At 31.9% G+C, this 17,291-nt stretch overlaps 1 protein-coding gene across 1 annotated transcript; it reads right to left on the bottom strand.

Moving 5' to 3' along the window:
- Positions 1 to 2,057: 2,057 nt before the first annotated feature.
- LOC108993126 (CBL-interacting serine/threonine-protein kinase 6-like) lies at positions 2,058 to 4,093 on the bottom strand. Its single transcript, XM_018967889.2, has one exon. The coding sequence runs from the start codon at positions 3,663 to 3,665 to the stop codon at positions 2,352 to 2,354; it is 1,314 nt and encodes a 437-aa protein (XP_018823434.1). The 5' UTR covers positions 3,666 to 4,093; the 3' UTR covers positions 2,058 to 2,351.
- Positions 4,094 to 17,291: the final 13,198 nt, after the last annotated feature.

The raw sequence follows: 17,291 nt of genomic DNA, 5'->3' as shown, positions 1-17,291 counted from the left end.
TAAATGTTAATAATAATTATATTCTAATTAAATTAATATTAAAAAAGTATTATTAAATGTTAATAATAATTATATTCTAATTAATTTAATTTGTTTGCTTGAAGTGAGAAATTAATATTTTAATATTTGGTGAATCAATTTTGATTCTTCATCTTTGACGAATCACTGTAGCAGAAATCCAAATTATTTTAAAGATGCCCAATCTAATGTGAGGTCTTTTTGACACAAATTATTTAAATTTTAGACATTCTTCAATTTTAACCAAACCAATGAGAATGCTTTTAGTGGAAGCTATATATCACAAATCCCCATAAATCCAAAAAGTTCTGAAAATTACCATGATTTTTAACAAGTACTGCTAGCTGTAAGTTTTATCTGATTTTTTTTTTTTTTATAAAAAAAAGTAGACTCAGCTAAAAGAAAAAAATAATTTTTTATTTTTTTAAGATGAGATTCACTTTTTTTACAAATTATGTAATGTTTATATATATATATATATATATATATTTGAAAGTGGCATAATTAAATCATAACTCTTATGACTTTATGACTGATTATTCATGTTTGCAATATCGTGTTTGATGATTATGGAAGCGACACCCACTCGATATGATCTATCTTCGAGATCGATGCGCATAATTAATTGAATTACTACTTGATCTGCAGTGCAGCGATCTGGAAAAACAACCAAAATCTATGTATCTAGATGATTGATTAATGAGAGTTTTGCTACAAATTAATAACTGTACACATCACACATCTCTACGCATGATGTAAAAATTTATTTATTTACTTTTTTTCATAAGGTGGGATGCTTTTTAGAGGATGTGAGGTGTGGGATGATAAATAGTGACTGATATTTTCTTTTTCTGATCTGCAGCCATATGCGCGCCATAACACAATGAAACAATGAAGCAGGCAATCCAATAACATGCATGCATGGATCGATGGAGGTCATGACCAACTTGAAGGTTGTTGATTTTATATCCGTCAATGGGGTAGTACTGAACTTACAGCCACTCAAAATCTTGTAAATCCGTTCCCAATGGGATTGTCTCCACTTGTTTGAGATTTCCTGTACGTACTGCTCGTCGTGTAGTGACGACTGGCCTAGCATTATCCTAATGCATGGCTTCCAGAGAAAGAGAGGTCCTTGTAAAACCTTTAACAAGTGGAGATAATTATGCGTACGATTCCTGAAGCTTATAGGATATATGGTCGTCACTCGTCAATCCTGTTTCTGTGCAATACAACTTGAAGAAAATGGAATGAACCTTATTCCAACATCTGTTTCTCTCTTTTTTGAACGATTTCTGTATTTCTTCCTTCTAAAAGCTAGAGTTGGTTTATATCCAATAAATAATCTGATATGGAAAAATCTATTTATCATCATTTTTTTCATCATCTTCTCATTATTCTATGACGTGGTATTAGACGATAGATTCACAAGTAAAATATAATAAATCATTTCTAATCATCTAATATCACATCATAAAATAATGAAAATTAAGGTGATTACTCGTTTAATATATAAATCATGAACTGAGAAAAATAAAAGAGGGGGGGAACCTCATGCCCATCCCGCCTGTAAAAGCAGATAAAAAGGCATGGATGGAAGCCATTGATGGAAGGCAAAGGGACAAGAATTGATAAAGAGTAGAGATAATTAGATAGGCCTACCCTTGTCTGATTCAAAAGAACTCCCAAAGCTAGGATGACAACTCTCTCCCTAACCACGAGCCATGGTGCTATCGATTAGATTATTGGGGCACATATTCGTCACTCGCTCTCTTTTTTCTCTGCTTTTGTGAAAACCAATTAACTCTAAAAAAGTTGTGAAAACCAATCTCCTCACGGCCTGCAAAGCATGAACCAGCAGTAGCACCTTTCGGCTTTAATGGATGCAGAATGATTCATGATAAGAAATCACCACATTTCAACTTATCAAAGTCTAATAATTATATGAAAATTACGCTTCCAAGCCTATTTGAATTGGAAGAATTTGAAGTACTTGAAAGTTCCGCCAATAAATTCCTGTCATATCAGCTATATATAAGTAGAAAAGGAAGCCTGCAACTCATTTGAGAAGAAACCCCACACCAATCCACTTTGAACATGCTCAAACAGACAAGAAAACATCAGGGCAGTTGCAACAACAACTGCTGAAAGTTATTCACAGAGTCACCTTTTTCAGTGACAACCACCACCAACACAAACATCGATCGACACACAAATTTTGATCTTTCAATTTCACCTTAATTGAAAACAATAATATTAAGCGTAACAACAGGAATTGCGTCGTCAACAATAATGGTCTAAACAGCAATCAGCCAACATGACACGCTGATTAATCAAGCGAGTGCAGAATTGTCTGCTGGAGAGGTCCAGAGTATGTCCTTGAGCGCTGGCCGGAGCTCCTTGCTGCAGAACTGGTTGTACTCCAAGGTGTCACCGTTGTCCTTCTTCACCTCCACGACCAGAAATGACGGCGTCACGGCGAAGATATCCGCCTCTATGGCGAGCTTCCCTTTGCGCCCGCTTTCATGGCCTTGGAGCCTGATCCTGGACCCGCTCTTCTTCACGCTGAATTTGCCGTCCTTGGCCGCTACTTCCTCTAGCTTTGATATCACGCTGCTCGCCGGCCTCGTCGTCGCGAACCTCAGCTCTTCCTTCTCCTCCCTCTTCTTCTCCTCGAACAGCGGCGACAGGTCGAACCCTGACGACAAGGATATGATGTGGAATGCGTTCAGGGTCTCCGGCTGTTTGCATGATTTCTCGAACAACGCGTCGTCGAATTCCAGCTGGTCTTCCTTCTTCTTGCTGCTTGTCACGCTCTTGGGGACCGACTTCTTGAACCAAGAAGAATCCATGATCTTCGATATCGTAATTCGGGTACTGGGGTTCGGGTCGAGAAGCTTCGTGATGAGTCTACGCGCTTCGGAGGAGAACCATGGCGGGCATTTGAAGTCACCACGGTAAATCTTCTTGTACAAAGCGATGATATTGTCGTCCTGGAATGGCAGGAAACCGGCGAGGAGGACATAGAGAATGACACCGCAGGACCAAATGTCAGTTTTGGCGCCGTCATAACCTTTCTTACCAATAACCTCCGGTGCGACGTATGCCGGTGTGCCACAAGTGGTGTGCAAGAGCCCATCTTGCTTTAAGTGCTCCGAGAACGCGCTGAGCCCAAAATCGGTGACTTTGAGATTACCGTCCTCGTCCAGAAGCAGGTTCTCGGGCTTCAGATCCCGGTGGTAGACGCCGCGGCTGTGGCAGAAATCGATGGCGGATATGAGTTGCTGGAAATAGACTCTGGCCACGTCCTCTTTCAGCCGGCCTTTGGAGATTTTTGAGAAGAGCTCGCCTCCCCGGACGAGCTCCATGGCGAAGTAGATCTTGGACTTGCTGGCCATCACCTCGTGAAGCTCAACTATGTTCGGGTGTGTCACCATCTTCATCACCGAGATCTCTCTCTTAACCTGGTCCATCATCCCAACTTTTATAACCTTCTCCTTCCCCACCACCTTCATCGCTACGCTCTTCCCGGTCTGCAAGTGCCTGGCATGGTACACCTTGGCGAAAGTGCCATGACCCAGAAGTCGACCCAGCTCGTACTTGCCATGGAGAACCGTCGTATTACCATCTCTGCTCTTCTCAGCCATTTCTGGTAGCTTACACTTGAAAAAAGAATTACAATAACAACTAATAAATTCTCAAACTTGGGTACGTAAATTTACAGAGGACTCCCCCAAGATTCCTGCTTTACAATAAATAGAAGAAAACTTCGGAGAAGAAGATGAAGACGAAGACCAGACGATCACCCGTCTTCCACGTGCTTCCGGTGGCAAGTTGTGCCGCCGATGCACCGCTTGCCTCGCAAACTAAACTCAGGCTTTGCCAACAAAGCTCCTAGCATCTCTCTGCATTCCCTACTGTTCCCCACTCCGCGATTCTAAAAACCTGAAAATCCAAAAAGGGTTTGAAGGATTTCTCAGAGCCGCAGAAGTTGATTCTCACTCTTCTCTTCTTCGATGCAATTCTTTCCGCTATATACTAGTTTACCCTAACCCAAATTACCATTACACCCTGCAGGTTATGTTTCCAAGAAACTCTCATCTGACGGTGACAAGCTCAGTTCTCGTGAGTACGTGTCAGAATCGAGCGGTTGCATGCGAGGAAAATAATTGAAAGGCTGGGACCCTTACTTTTGTCCTCAATGGCAAATTTGCAAATATCAGTAGTCAGTTTCTTAATAATTCTGGTGGGTCCTAATTTTTTGGTGTGAATTCTTGTGGTCCCAGAGTTTTTTTTTCCATGTACTTCTAATCCGACGGTCCTACCATCATTTTGATTCATTGACCGACCTCTGATCCGACGGCTTGTAACAAATGAGTCCTATTTGTAATTTCAATTAACTAGCTAGAGCACTAAAAGGAATGGGGCCATTTACTTTGTATGGTCGTGGGCACATGCCACGTGTTATAATCACGCTGTGGGGCCCGGTGAATTTGTATTTGGCCAGTTGGTGGGGCTATAGGTTGTTAAACTTGAATAGAAAAAGATAAAGATAATGAAATAATTTTAAACTATAATAAAAAATCAATCAGAAAGCTCAATTTTATAGATGTCAAAGATTTGAGATTCATTGAAAATATATTTAAAAAGAAAATCGATTTAGGTAATAATTAGATATAGAAATAATTCATTGTATTATTATAATTTTTTTAAATTTTTACATAAAATATAATAAATAATTTAAAATTTTATTTTATAAAATAATAATAATATTAAAAAATAATATTTTATTCAATTCATCTAAAATAATCTCATCATCTAAAAAAATATTGTTATGAAAATAATGAGATGTACTTGAATTTATAATATTTTGTGACTATTTTATTGGGATTTTTTGCTAATTGGTCGGATCTACTAAAATTAGATGATTTTTTTAAGATAAAAAATCTTTAAATTTGAAAAAACTAAAACTAAAAATATAAGAGAACATGGTTCACCAAGAAGACGTGTGTAAGGTCTTTAATAGTAAGGCACAAAAAATCCCAAAAAGCAATAAATATAATTATAATTTTTCATTACGATTTTACTTTTAATTTTTTGAATTTTTTCTGTACATATTGCAAATTTTTCCATTCCAATAAAAATAGTAGAATAATACTAAATACAATTTCTTAAATCTCGTGCACTTTTTTTTTTTTTTTAAATAGACAAATCTAATACTCACATTACTAGGGTCTATATGATCTAATATTACTCAGAATATAATACCATCAGTACTTTTACAATCTCTTCTGTATTTTACGGAATTATTAAAGTTTCTGGTTATTCTAAAGAACTAATAAAAAAGACTACCATTAGTCGAAAGAGCTGGCTGCGGTAACGCGTCGACACAGATATATGCTTGCGAAGTCAGACTCTTGCACCATGGGAGACTACATTCAGGGTCGGTTTGGTAACGGGTATAATTTGAGATAAAAGTTAAATAAAATATTATTTTTTAATATTATTATTTTTTTATAATTTAAAAAATTAAATTATTTATTATATTTTATATAAAAATTTAAAAAAATTATAATAAAATACTTTCATTATCTAAAATCTCACACCGCCGCATAAACAATAGAAAACCGCATGTGGTTCAAGAAATATTAATCAAGCAGATAAGAAAGACATGAAAAAAATATGTTTCAAAAGAGACGTGTCGTGCATGCAGCTTTAATTTTGTTTTTATTAAATTAAGTACTAAACATTTGAATTCAACATTATTATATAAAAAAAACTCTATTTATAAGTCGGTATGGAGTATATAGTATATATTGCAAATGATCACTGATATAGCATAATTTTTAAATTTTATAAATATCAAATAAATTCAATAATATGGATAATGTATTTTTGGCACCTATATATTTGTCAATAGAATTACTTATTATGCTGATGATATTTTTTTTTATTTAAAATAAAAAAGAGAAAGAAAGAAAGAAAGAAAAGAAAGAAAGAAGAATAAAACACGAGGATGACTATTGGCCGTGTAGAATAAAGGTATACGAGGAACCGCTAATTTGGTGGCCACAATTGGACCAAGTCCTTCTGTTCATGAAAAATATCCATCCATCTTTGTCGCATGTGATAGAAAAAAGTTCAAAAAATAAATTATTTCCTGTTCTTTGACAGAGGACTAAGCTTGGAGCTATGAGAGATGGGGGGTTGCATGCAGTCGTATGGCTGCATACTGTATAAATATATGAGAAATAATATTTATAATTGTGAGTGTATAAGTATTGTATAATTATTTAAAAAAAAGTAAATAAATATGAAATTTATATGAAAAATAATAATTTTTTAATATTAAATTTTATTTTTTTTTAAAACGATTATACGACACTTACGTATTTTATGATTGTATGTAATATTATTCTAAATACATATATAAAAGAAGAGGCTGTTAGAGTTCAATTGATGGACACTTTGGATGCACTTTTTAACCGAATTCGAAGAAGAAAGTTGAAAGTTGAAATGGATTGTCAGGATGATCCTGGTCAAGAGGAGTTGTAGATGGGCTATTTGGATGTTATGTTGAGTTAAATTAAATTAAGATGAATTAAATTTTTTTATAAATAATAATGACTTGAGATGGTAAAATAAATTTTATAAAATATATTTAAGATGAATTTATATATATTTATAAGAAGTTAAAAAAGGTCGTGATCTCGTATATAAAAATATATTGAATTAAAAAAAATTATAAATTTTATATATAAAAATTATGAATTTAAATAATTTAAAAATTAAATATTTAAATATTAAATTTAATTTAAAATTAGATTGAATAATTATTCAATTCAAATTACAAACAGGGCTAAGACTCGTACAACGATGCATGCATGCATGCCTGACGAGGCGTGAAGTTCATGAAGGGATAAGGATGGAGCGAGATGGAGTCTGGACCACATCTGACGGGGGAGGTGGCTTTCTATCTTACTGTTGTTGAAGAAGCAGCATCCAGCAAGTGGGAGGAAAATTATGATGTCAGGCAATACCGCAATATCAGCCAGTGAGCGAGCAGCTAGCTAGCACCACGGGTCCACGACTCCAGGAGCAAGTCTGCCAGCCTACCTCGTTTTCGGCGGCCACTTGCGGACAAATTTGACAATCCATTGTTTTTCTTCGGGTCCTTGAAAGGGTATATACGGTGCATTCATTAATATTGTAATCTAAATTGAAATGTGCACTTAAGTACGTCTCTAATTTTATTATTACAATATAGAAATGAGATTTGAATTCCTTTTAAAAAATAATAATTTTTTTTAATAATCATTAAAAAAACTATTTATTTATTATCAATTATGTCTTTATAAAATAATTATTTTCTATTAAGATTAGTCTATTATCATTATAAATAGTCATTTTTATCATAAATATTTATTTTTCTTATAATAAGTAGACTTTACTTTTTTATAAAAAAAAAATATAAGATTTATACATCTTAATACTGTAGATATATTATTCATTACAATATCTTATCTTTAACGTTTAATTAATTCAAAAATAATAATAAAAAGGAGAATTAAAAAAAGGAAACCAGACAGAAATAAACGTGTGGCCGTGACCGGTTTTTTCTTGTGGAGGTTGGCTACAGAACTGTACTGTCTGGTGTTTCCTTCGGCTTCAGGCCCCACTTTAATTAGCTCATCCTCCAACTTGGGTATGTCTTCCAAGCAAGCCTGATGGCCCTGACAGGGTTTGAAAAGTAGATGAGATATAAAATTTTGGTTTTATTATTATAATTTTTTTAAAATTTTTATATAAAATATAATAAATAATTTAATTTTTTTAAATTTTTAAATAATATTAATATTAAAAAATCATATTTTAAATTTTTATCTAAAATAAAAAATTCTCATCTCACTAGTCAAACTTATCTGCGTTTATAAATTTCTTCTCCTTATACATACATATATATATATATATAAATGCTTACATATATACTGACTGTCTTTGTTGTTCTTCCTCTTTGGTCTCTACATGCATTATGTCTTGTTATACTATGTTTACGTTGTTGGTCTCAATAATGGCTTATTGAGATCAACGTATAGTGTATATATATAGTAATATATCGAGATGGTCTAATGGTATATATATAGTAATTAGTATGACGCATTGATTTTATGCTTATTCTCTAAAGGCAAATAATATTTATGATCTTAGCGTATATAAGTATCATAGATTCATACACTCTTTTAAATATATATATATATATATATATATATATAAGATTTATATAAAAAAATTATTTTTTAATAATATATTTTATTTTTTTAAAAAAGAATGCTCGTGATTTCAGGCTATCAAACATTAATCTTCATGTTGGTTTATCACGAATGGGCCACCATTGAACCAATAATTATCTCAAAAAGCTGATCCATCACAACAAGTGGGTACTGGGACGTTGTCTTGTACATATCATGTTGATTGTCATTATAAATGTATGGATAGGGAAGAGCAATATTTATTCATATTATTTATATATGCATGCATGTCTCGTAAATAACTTTCACGTTCGAATGTCTAGGATCCGTTTGAACGTGAATATATATACACATTCGAACGTAATAAAATTTATCAACTATGTTTAATTATGATTTATGAAACCGTCATAGAAAATATTTTTCTATGACTGTTTGAGAACTGTCCTAATTGTTAAATCGTCACAAAAAAATCTTTTATTTTATAGTATAGGATCTCAGTATATATGATTAATGGTAGTGATTCTCTTTGTTGAGAGAACAAAAATAGAAGAGAAAATAGCACCAGAGATCTGCTGTATATGCGTGTAGAATTTATTTCGCGAGATCATTGGTTTTTTTTATTTTTTATTTTTATTTTATAGAATGATCATTGTTGTTTTGTCTTTCTCCATTAGAATTGGATACAATGAGAAGGCGTGAGCAAATTTGACACAGCATGCAAACAGCTCGTGGAAAATCAATAGAGAGATGCTCCTAATTGAATTGGATGATCATGTAATAATTATCATTATGAGAAATGTTTTAATAGTAAAGAGATTATATAAAAGTAAACTTATAAATTGACATAATTTCATATAATACGTTAAATACACTTTACAATAAAAGTAAATATATAAATTCACGTGGTTTAATGTGTTACATTACATTATAAAACTATTTTTATTGTAAAATAAATCTAACGACGTATCATATGAAGTTATATCAATTTGTCAATTTATTTTTATGAGATTTTTTTGTGGTTAAAGAATTTCTCTCTAATTATAGAGAGAAATAATAAGCGACATACCATGTGAGTCTTACAACTTATAATATTAATGTTTATATAGGTAGAATATTTAAGCAATATGAATATCGCATGGTTATTTAATGTCATATCTATTTTTCTCTGCATTAAACTGTTTAATTCGATATAATTTGAGAGAATATAAGTAGACTAAGCATGACAATTTGAAGGCAAATATGGCCTTCAATTAATTAATGCAATGAATCCAATCTTTAGAGCATTAGCATTGGTTTGATCTCTATATACATTTTCAAAATCACATCTTTTGAAGATTGATTTTGCATATCAAGAAAAACTCTCATATTGGATTATGCACATTTGAACTAAATAATAATAAACTATTATTATTTTTTTATTGTTTTCTTATGATTATTATTTTTATATATTTTACAATTAGCACCATGTGTTCAAAAATACAAATTCCATATATTTAAATATTACTAATTTTATATATCAAAATGATCAATTTTATCAATAAATATTAATATGTATTAAAAAAATATTTTGTATCATCAACTTAATACAAATTTCATATATTAAAATCAATTTAATACAAGTTCCACAAAATTAATTTTAATGGGTATGAGAGAGAGAGTGAATATTAGTATTTTTTTAGATTTAAAAAAATATTATTTATAACTATACAAAATCTTAAAAATATATAATCTAATATAGAATAATTTAAAAATATATTATGTAAATATGAAGATGCATAAATTAGTGACAATACTCTTACAATTCGATCTTTTGAAGGAACGGGAACGGCCAAGAGATGGATGCAGCGATTTCACATGGGTGCATGCCAATATTCTCACACCCTGACACCAGAATCATGCATCTTCAAAAATCTTTGAAATGATGCGAACGCAAACAAAGATCCCATCAGATTGATGTTTTTGTTTGTGTCCTCGTCCTCTGTTCAATAAGGCAACATGCATGCGCAGCTTGTCACGCTCACATGTGCATGCTGAAAATGATAAAAAAGGAGAAACACAACCCAAAAAAAAAACAAAAACTGGTGTAGATAATATATTTATTAGTAAAGTGTTTATAATTTTGTGTTGTATAATCTAATTTGTAATAGATATTTTAAAATTTGAATCTTATAAATTAAATTTTATAAATTCAAATGATATAGATGACGTGCTCTATATATTTCGACTTGATAATAGAAAATCTTAAAATGAAAAATAGGTTTTATAATTGGGATTTCAAACAACTTATTATTAACATATTTAGAGGTACTCTTTATTTATTGATTTATTTACTTATTTGCTACGAAGCTGAATGTTTTATTCCATGCATAAAATCCGTTGATTTTTAGTAGTTCTTTTTTAAATTAAAAGCAAATAAAAGGATGAGCCTAAAAAACAAGCATTATTGGAGCAAACGGCATCGAGGATAGTATACATGAATTAATTAATGTCGTGTACCCACACATGAACATGTTCATGTGGCGTTATTTATGGTCTCGAAAATTGCCGGATGGAGTAGTAGTACAAGTCCCCCCTCCGCGTTGACGGGGTTTGGCGGGATTTGGTATACTCTATCCTGCTTAGTCGGGATATGGAGCTTTGTAACGACAGAGGTGATATTTTCTCTAAGATCTAAGTCTTTAGAGATTTACTGTCTAGACTAGACTATATCAGTCACGAAAGTGTACTGAGAATATACTAATGATTGTAATTTGCTTGTTTTTCAAGTCAACTTTGTAAGTCCTCTCTTAATGAAGGGTAACATCCGTTTTATAAAAAAAAAAAAATTGCCGGATGAAGTGCGCAGTCCTATCCATGGGATCCTCAGGTAACACATTATATTGTACATTATTTGAAAGAATATGATTAATGCAATTATATGGTGCTTTCTGACTTCTGTGGGGAATTAATTAATAAAATATCACAACTTAATTAAGAAAATTTGTTCTTTGATCAGAGACAGTAGTAGTAGGGTACGGTTATATATATACATACATATCAATCAAGAGATCACATGATCATCTCGCAAATAGAATGCAGAAGTGAACGTACGTGCTGTTTTTATATGTTTCATATTTTTAAAGCAATGATTGATTGAATGTTCATAGCCTTACCGACACTTCATTTTTTGTCTTGATTTCCGCTCAGCATATAATTTTTTTTGTTTAATCACATGAATAAGCTAGCTAGATCCATATTCCCAATTTTACATACATATAGCTATTAATCCGAAAATTTGATTATTTAAATGAGACAAATACAACAGCATAAAAAAATTTTAAAAAATAAAGTCACAAACTGACTAATTCATGTGATACGTTAATTAGATCTACTTTACAATAAAAATAATTTTAAAATTTAACGTATCATATCAAATCATATCAGCTTATGACTTTTATGAAATATCTAATCACTAAAACATGATTTCTCTTCAAATATTCTAACTATAAGACACACTTATAAACAGTAATTTGATCAAAATTACAAAGGTGACCCGTGTACAGTACCTATCACCACTCCTCTAAAAATATCACCTAATTAGGGCCGGGGCAGATTCCATTCAAAACACTAGAATTAATCTTGCCGTGTTTAGCATATGATATTAATTTGTTATGTATAGGTGATGAAGAATTAATATAAGTTAGATAATGTGATTTGATTTTGACTAATACCATTATTAGGCCTATTAATTAATAAGTCCAAATAAACTCTGATTAATTAATTAATTTAATTAAGCACATGATTTGGGCCACTGTCGTGATCAGATGTTTGTCAATTTTAAACCAACAAATTAAATCAGTCAACACCACTAATGAATCCAAACTATACTAGTGGACAAGGAACATACGCAACAATAATACATTTTTTGAACTTAAATAATATTTTAATTTTATAATATTTTAATTTAATTTTTTCTTTCTTCTTTTTAAAAATCCCATAAAATATTTTAACTCAAACCATTTTACTATCATTCACAAACTATCTTATTACTATTAACATATTTCTCATCTTATGTGTATAACTAAACGAGACCTTATTCTATGCGTATGTATAAGCTTTATACATAGATTTATTTTTCCTCTAGTCTCAACTCTGCTATTTTAAACCCGCTTTCTCTACTTGAGTTGGGCAGATAGATAGAAAGAGATAGAGAAATAACGTTATTTCATTCTAGATTTTAGAGTTATTCTATTATCAAATCAGTGAGTAAAGCATATCATCTCTATATCACTTAAATAATAAAATTTAATTGGTACCATTCAAATTTTATATTTTATATTTTTAATCAAATTATGTTATGTAAACACTTTACTATATGTGCTTTATACACCGATTTGAGAATATAATTTTTTTAAAATTTTATCATTTTCAATTGCATATTATATTGCAAATCCAGTATATTTTACGTACCTTTCATTTAAATTATTTTTTGATAAGTAGTTTATTTTTTAATTATTAACATATAAAATTATTTAAAGTATGTCATAATCAATAAATACGGATAAATCTATTGTCTATACAACAATAGTACAAAATAACAAGAAAGGCATGATTTATGATGATTATACCCTAATGCCATGAAAGTCATATATATATTGTCACGCACATTGATCACTTCATACAAAAATGGATAACTGTTTTGAATGATGTGATGCGCCTTTTTCCACCGTATAATACCGATATGCTCATGCTCCCAAAGAAAAGCAAAAAAAACAAACATGCTACATTAATCCGTGCTATACACATGTCTCGATATATTTAGATACGTGTCTGGTTTTTAGATGATTAGACCGCATGACTTACTCCACAAAATAACACCTTTGTCATTTGAATAAGACATTTATTTGAAAAATTAAATATTTTGCGAGAAATAATTGAACTTATCTCTATCTAAGTTGTCAATTGGCACATCTTTATAGTAAGAGAAGCTTGAAAACAATTGTCCTATACACTCATAATTCTCTTTCTCGAGGAATATTAAGTGTACAAGTTATACGCACTTTTTTTAAAAATAAATAAGATTTATTATTAAAAAAATAATTTTTTTATTTAAATTTTAAATTAAATTATTTTTTTAAAAAAATTATACGAGATTTACATATTTTAAAACTGTAAATATCATTTTTATTTTAAATAATTACGTGCCACTTTCGTTTTTTGGTTTTTTTTTTTAAATAGATGTTTTAATTTAATATTATTTTTTTGAGGTTAAGTTGTGGGGAGGAGGTGGTCCTAAACTCCTGATTACAAGTGTTAATTATGCCTTATTCTCTGAAAAAAAAAATTTCATTTATTTATTTATTGGAAAACTCTGCAAGTGACAAGTGGGTATGAAGAAATATGAAAAGGTAGATATAAATCAAATAATAGAGCAAGAAAGGGACTCAGCTGATCTAAAAGTACTAAATACAGATATAGGCCACATATTTATAATATGATAAGCTATCATGCACAATGGCCACTCAAATTCATCTCTATCAGCTGATAATTGATTATGCTGACAAAATCATAAATACATTTACCTACCATTTAGCGTGCAAGTTCTTCTACATGAAAATTAAGATAATTGAAAATAAAAGGCAACGTTGCAAATAAAATAAATAAATAATAATATGCAATATATATATATTTATAATAAAGTAATTCTATAATCTAACATACCGCGTCAAGTTATGTCAGTTTGTAAGTTTATTTTTATAAATTTTTTTTTATGATTAAAATAATTTTGTGCCAAACATGAACTTTTGCTTGCAACTTTCTGTTTTTCTATATGTTTCTGCGTACAATTGAAAAATATTGATCGTGAAATATTTTTGGAAATTAGAAAAAATGTTTACCAAAATCTCAAATTGGGTCTTCCAAAAAGTATTTAATGCATGCACCAATATATATTTTCTTCTTTCCCCACATAGTTTTCCGTGTGGTACGTATGTTCGTTGTCCATGACCATGATATTGTGTAGCTAGCATGTGCAAAAGAAGTATGGTCTTCAAAAGTATTCAAAACTCTCGGACTAGTAAAGATCATGGAGTCCCACACGCATGCAATCATCTCATGATCTAGCTATAGCATTAATGGTGGTGGATCGATGATCTATCTGGTTCTAGTCTGATCTAGGTTCACTGGGAATATTATCATATTAAATTCTTCAATTCCCATTTGTGGACTTAATTTTCAACATTTTTCTTCATTTATCAACAAAGTTAAAAATAAATCTTTTAATGCACCTTGAATCATTGATACTGGTGCAACTGACAACATGGTCAGTTCTATTTCTTTCTTAAATTCATATTCATCTGTTCAATCTACTTTTGTGACCCTCCCAAATGGTCACAAAGTCAATGTTACACACATAGGCATAGTCAAATTTCTGATACTTTAACCTTGACTAATATACTATGTGTTCCAATTTTTCGTTCAACCTTTTATCAGTTAGTAAACTTGTTCATTCTACTAATTGTGTTGTTGTTTTCCTCAATAAATCATGTTTCATTCAGAACCTATGTGCATGGAGGACAATTGGTCTGGGTGAACAACGAGATGGACTTTATTACTTGTTGCCATATAAGACATTTACATCTGATGCAGTTGATATTTCTGTTTCCAGGGCATTTTCTAATTCCAATAATCTATTCTCTACTTCAAACATTCCTGATACAATTGTTTCAAGTCCTCCAATCCTAGACATATGGCATCATCGTCTAGGATATCCATCAAATGCTAGACAATGTTTATTGAATAAACAAGATTTTGTTATCAATTCTCCTTGTACAAACATTTGTGATATATGCCATTATGCAAAACAAGCTCGTTTGTCATTTCCTCTAAGCAATTCTGTTACTACAGCACCATTTGAAATGGGCAACTTGGGTCTATATGATGAAAACTTGTTTGGATTCGCAAATCATCTCAGCTCATCTCAGCTCATCTCAACTCATCTCAGCTCATCTCAACTCATCTCACTACTATTCATTACTATTCAGCAACTTTAACTCACAAATCTCACTACTATTCACAACTCATTTCATTACTATTCACAATCCATCTCAACTCATCTCAGCTCATCTCAAGTCATTTTCGAATCCAAACATCTCCTAAAACACAATTCAATCATAAAGTTCAAACCATTAGAGGTGATAATGGTCTAGAATTCAATATGACCAGTTATTATGCTTCTAAGGGAATCATTCATCAAAGGAGTTGTAATGCAACTCCTCAGCAAAATAGAATTGTGGAACAAAAACATAGACATTTGTTAGAAGTAGCTAAAGCTTTCAGATTTCAAGCACATCTGCCTTTATGTTTTTGGGGTGATTGTGTCTTAACAACTGCTTATATTATCAACAGATTACCTACTCCACTTCTTTCAAATAAGTCCCCTTTTGAATTGTTCTTTTCTAAAAAGCCTTCCTACTTTCATTTCAAGGTGTTCGGGTGCCTTTGTTTTGCTAGCACTCTTTCTGCCCATAGAAATAAGTTTGAATCCAGAGCATGAAAGTATTTGTTCCTCGGTTATCCTTTTGGTGTAAAAGGATACAAACTCTATGATTTACACTCTCATACAATTTTCTTGTCTCGAGAAGTCATTTTTCATAAACACATATTTCCTTACAAGAGTAATGCTGCCAATTCTTCCTCCTCATCTATTGTACCTTTGGAGTCTTTTATCCTTTCAGCTCTAGTTTCTGATCTTATATAAGATTCCACATTATCATCTTCCCAAAACCCACAACCAACTCCTTTTACTAAAAATAATGCTTCTGCAAATGGTAATGTTCCTTCTCTTCGAAGATCCACTAGACTGAGACATCCACCAAATTATTTGTAGCACTATCATTGCCATCTCAACAGTTCCTCATTAGACCATAGTCCCCTTGATGCAGCTTCTTCCAAGGTAAGCACTCCTTACCCTTTGTCTACTTATCCTTCATATTCCAAATTCTATCCTGCATACCAAGCCTACACAATTTCCTTGTCTTCCAATTTTGAACCCAAATCTTATTATCAAGCTGTCAAATTTCCTCATTGGCTCAATGCCATGTCAGTTGAATTTGCTGCTTTTAAGGAAAACCATACTTGGGTTCTCACTAGTTTAGCTCCTGATAAACATCTCATTGGTTGCAAATGGGTGTACAAAATTAAATATAAGTCAGATGGTACCATTGAAAGATACAAAACTAGGTTTGTAGCAAAGGGGTACACCCAACAAGAAGGTTTGGACTTTCTTGCTACCTTCTCTCCTGTTGCCAAACTCACTAGTGTTCGATGTTTGCTTGCCACTGTTGCTGCCAAAGGATGGTATTTACATCAGTTCGATGTAACTAATGCTTTTCTTCATGGAGATTTAGATGAAGAAATATACATGACACTTCCTCAAGGCTATGGAAGTGAGAGGGAGACACGAGTATGTAAATTGACTAAGTCCTTATATGGACTCAAGCAAGCTTCTCGCCAATGGTTTCACAAGTTATCAAATTTTCTTTTGACTCATGGTTTTTTACAGTCTAAGTGTGACTACTCTTTGTTTACTAAAGTCACTACAAGTTCATTTCTTGTTTTGCTTGCCTATGTGGATGTTGTGATAATAGTAAGCAATGATATTCAAGCTGTACAAGACATCAAGAATGTTCTTCATGCTGAGTTCAAGATTAAAGATCTTGGAGAATTAAAATACTTCCTAGGATTGGAAGTGGCTCGAACATCTAAAGGCATTTCTGTTTGCCAAAGACACTATGCTCTTGAAGTGTTAACATATTCAGATTTCATTGGCTGTAAACCAGTTAAAATACCCATGGATCCTAAATTGCTTCTCACCAATACAGAGATTGGTTTACTAAAGGATCCTACTATCTATCGAAGGCTAATAGGGAGGTTGCTTTATCTAACTATTAAAAGGCCAGCTGGGGTGCCAATAATGGTTCCAAATTATCCTCCTACTTACATGAATCACACATCCCCCCAGAGCTCACTTGAATCAGCTAACCA

The sequence above is a fragment of the Juglans regia genome, chromosome 15 (assembly GCF_001411555.2).
Source record: "Juglans regia cultivar Chandler chromosome 15, Walnut 2.0, whole genome shotgun sequence".
Classification (NCBI taxonomy): Eukaryota; Viridiplantae; Streptophyta; class Magnoliopsida; order Fagales; family Juglandaceae; genus Juglans; species Juglans regia.
The sequence above is the reverse complement of the archived record's forward strand: the minus strand, read 5'-3'. Positions and strand labels throughout refer to the sequence as shown.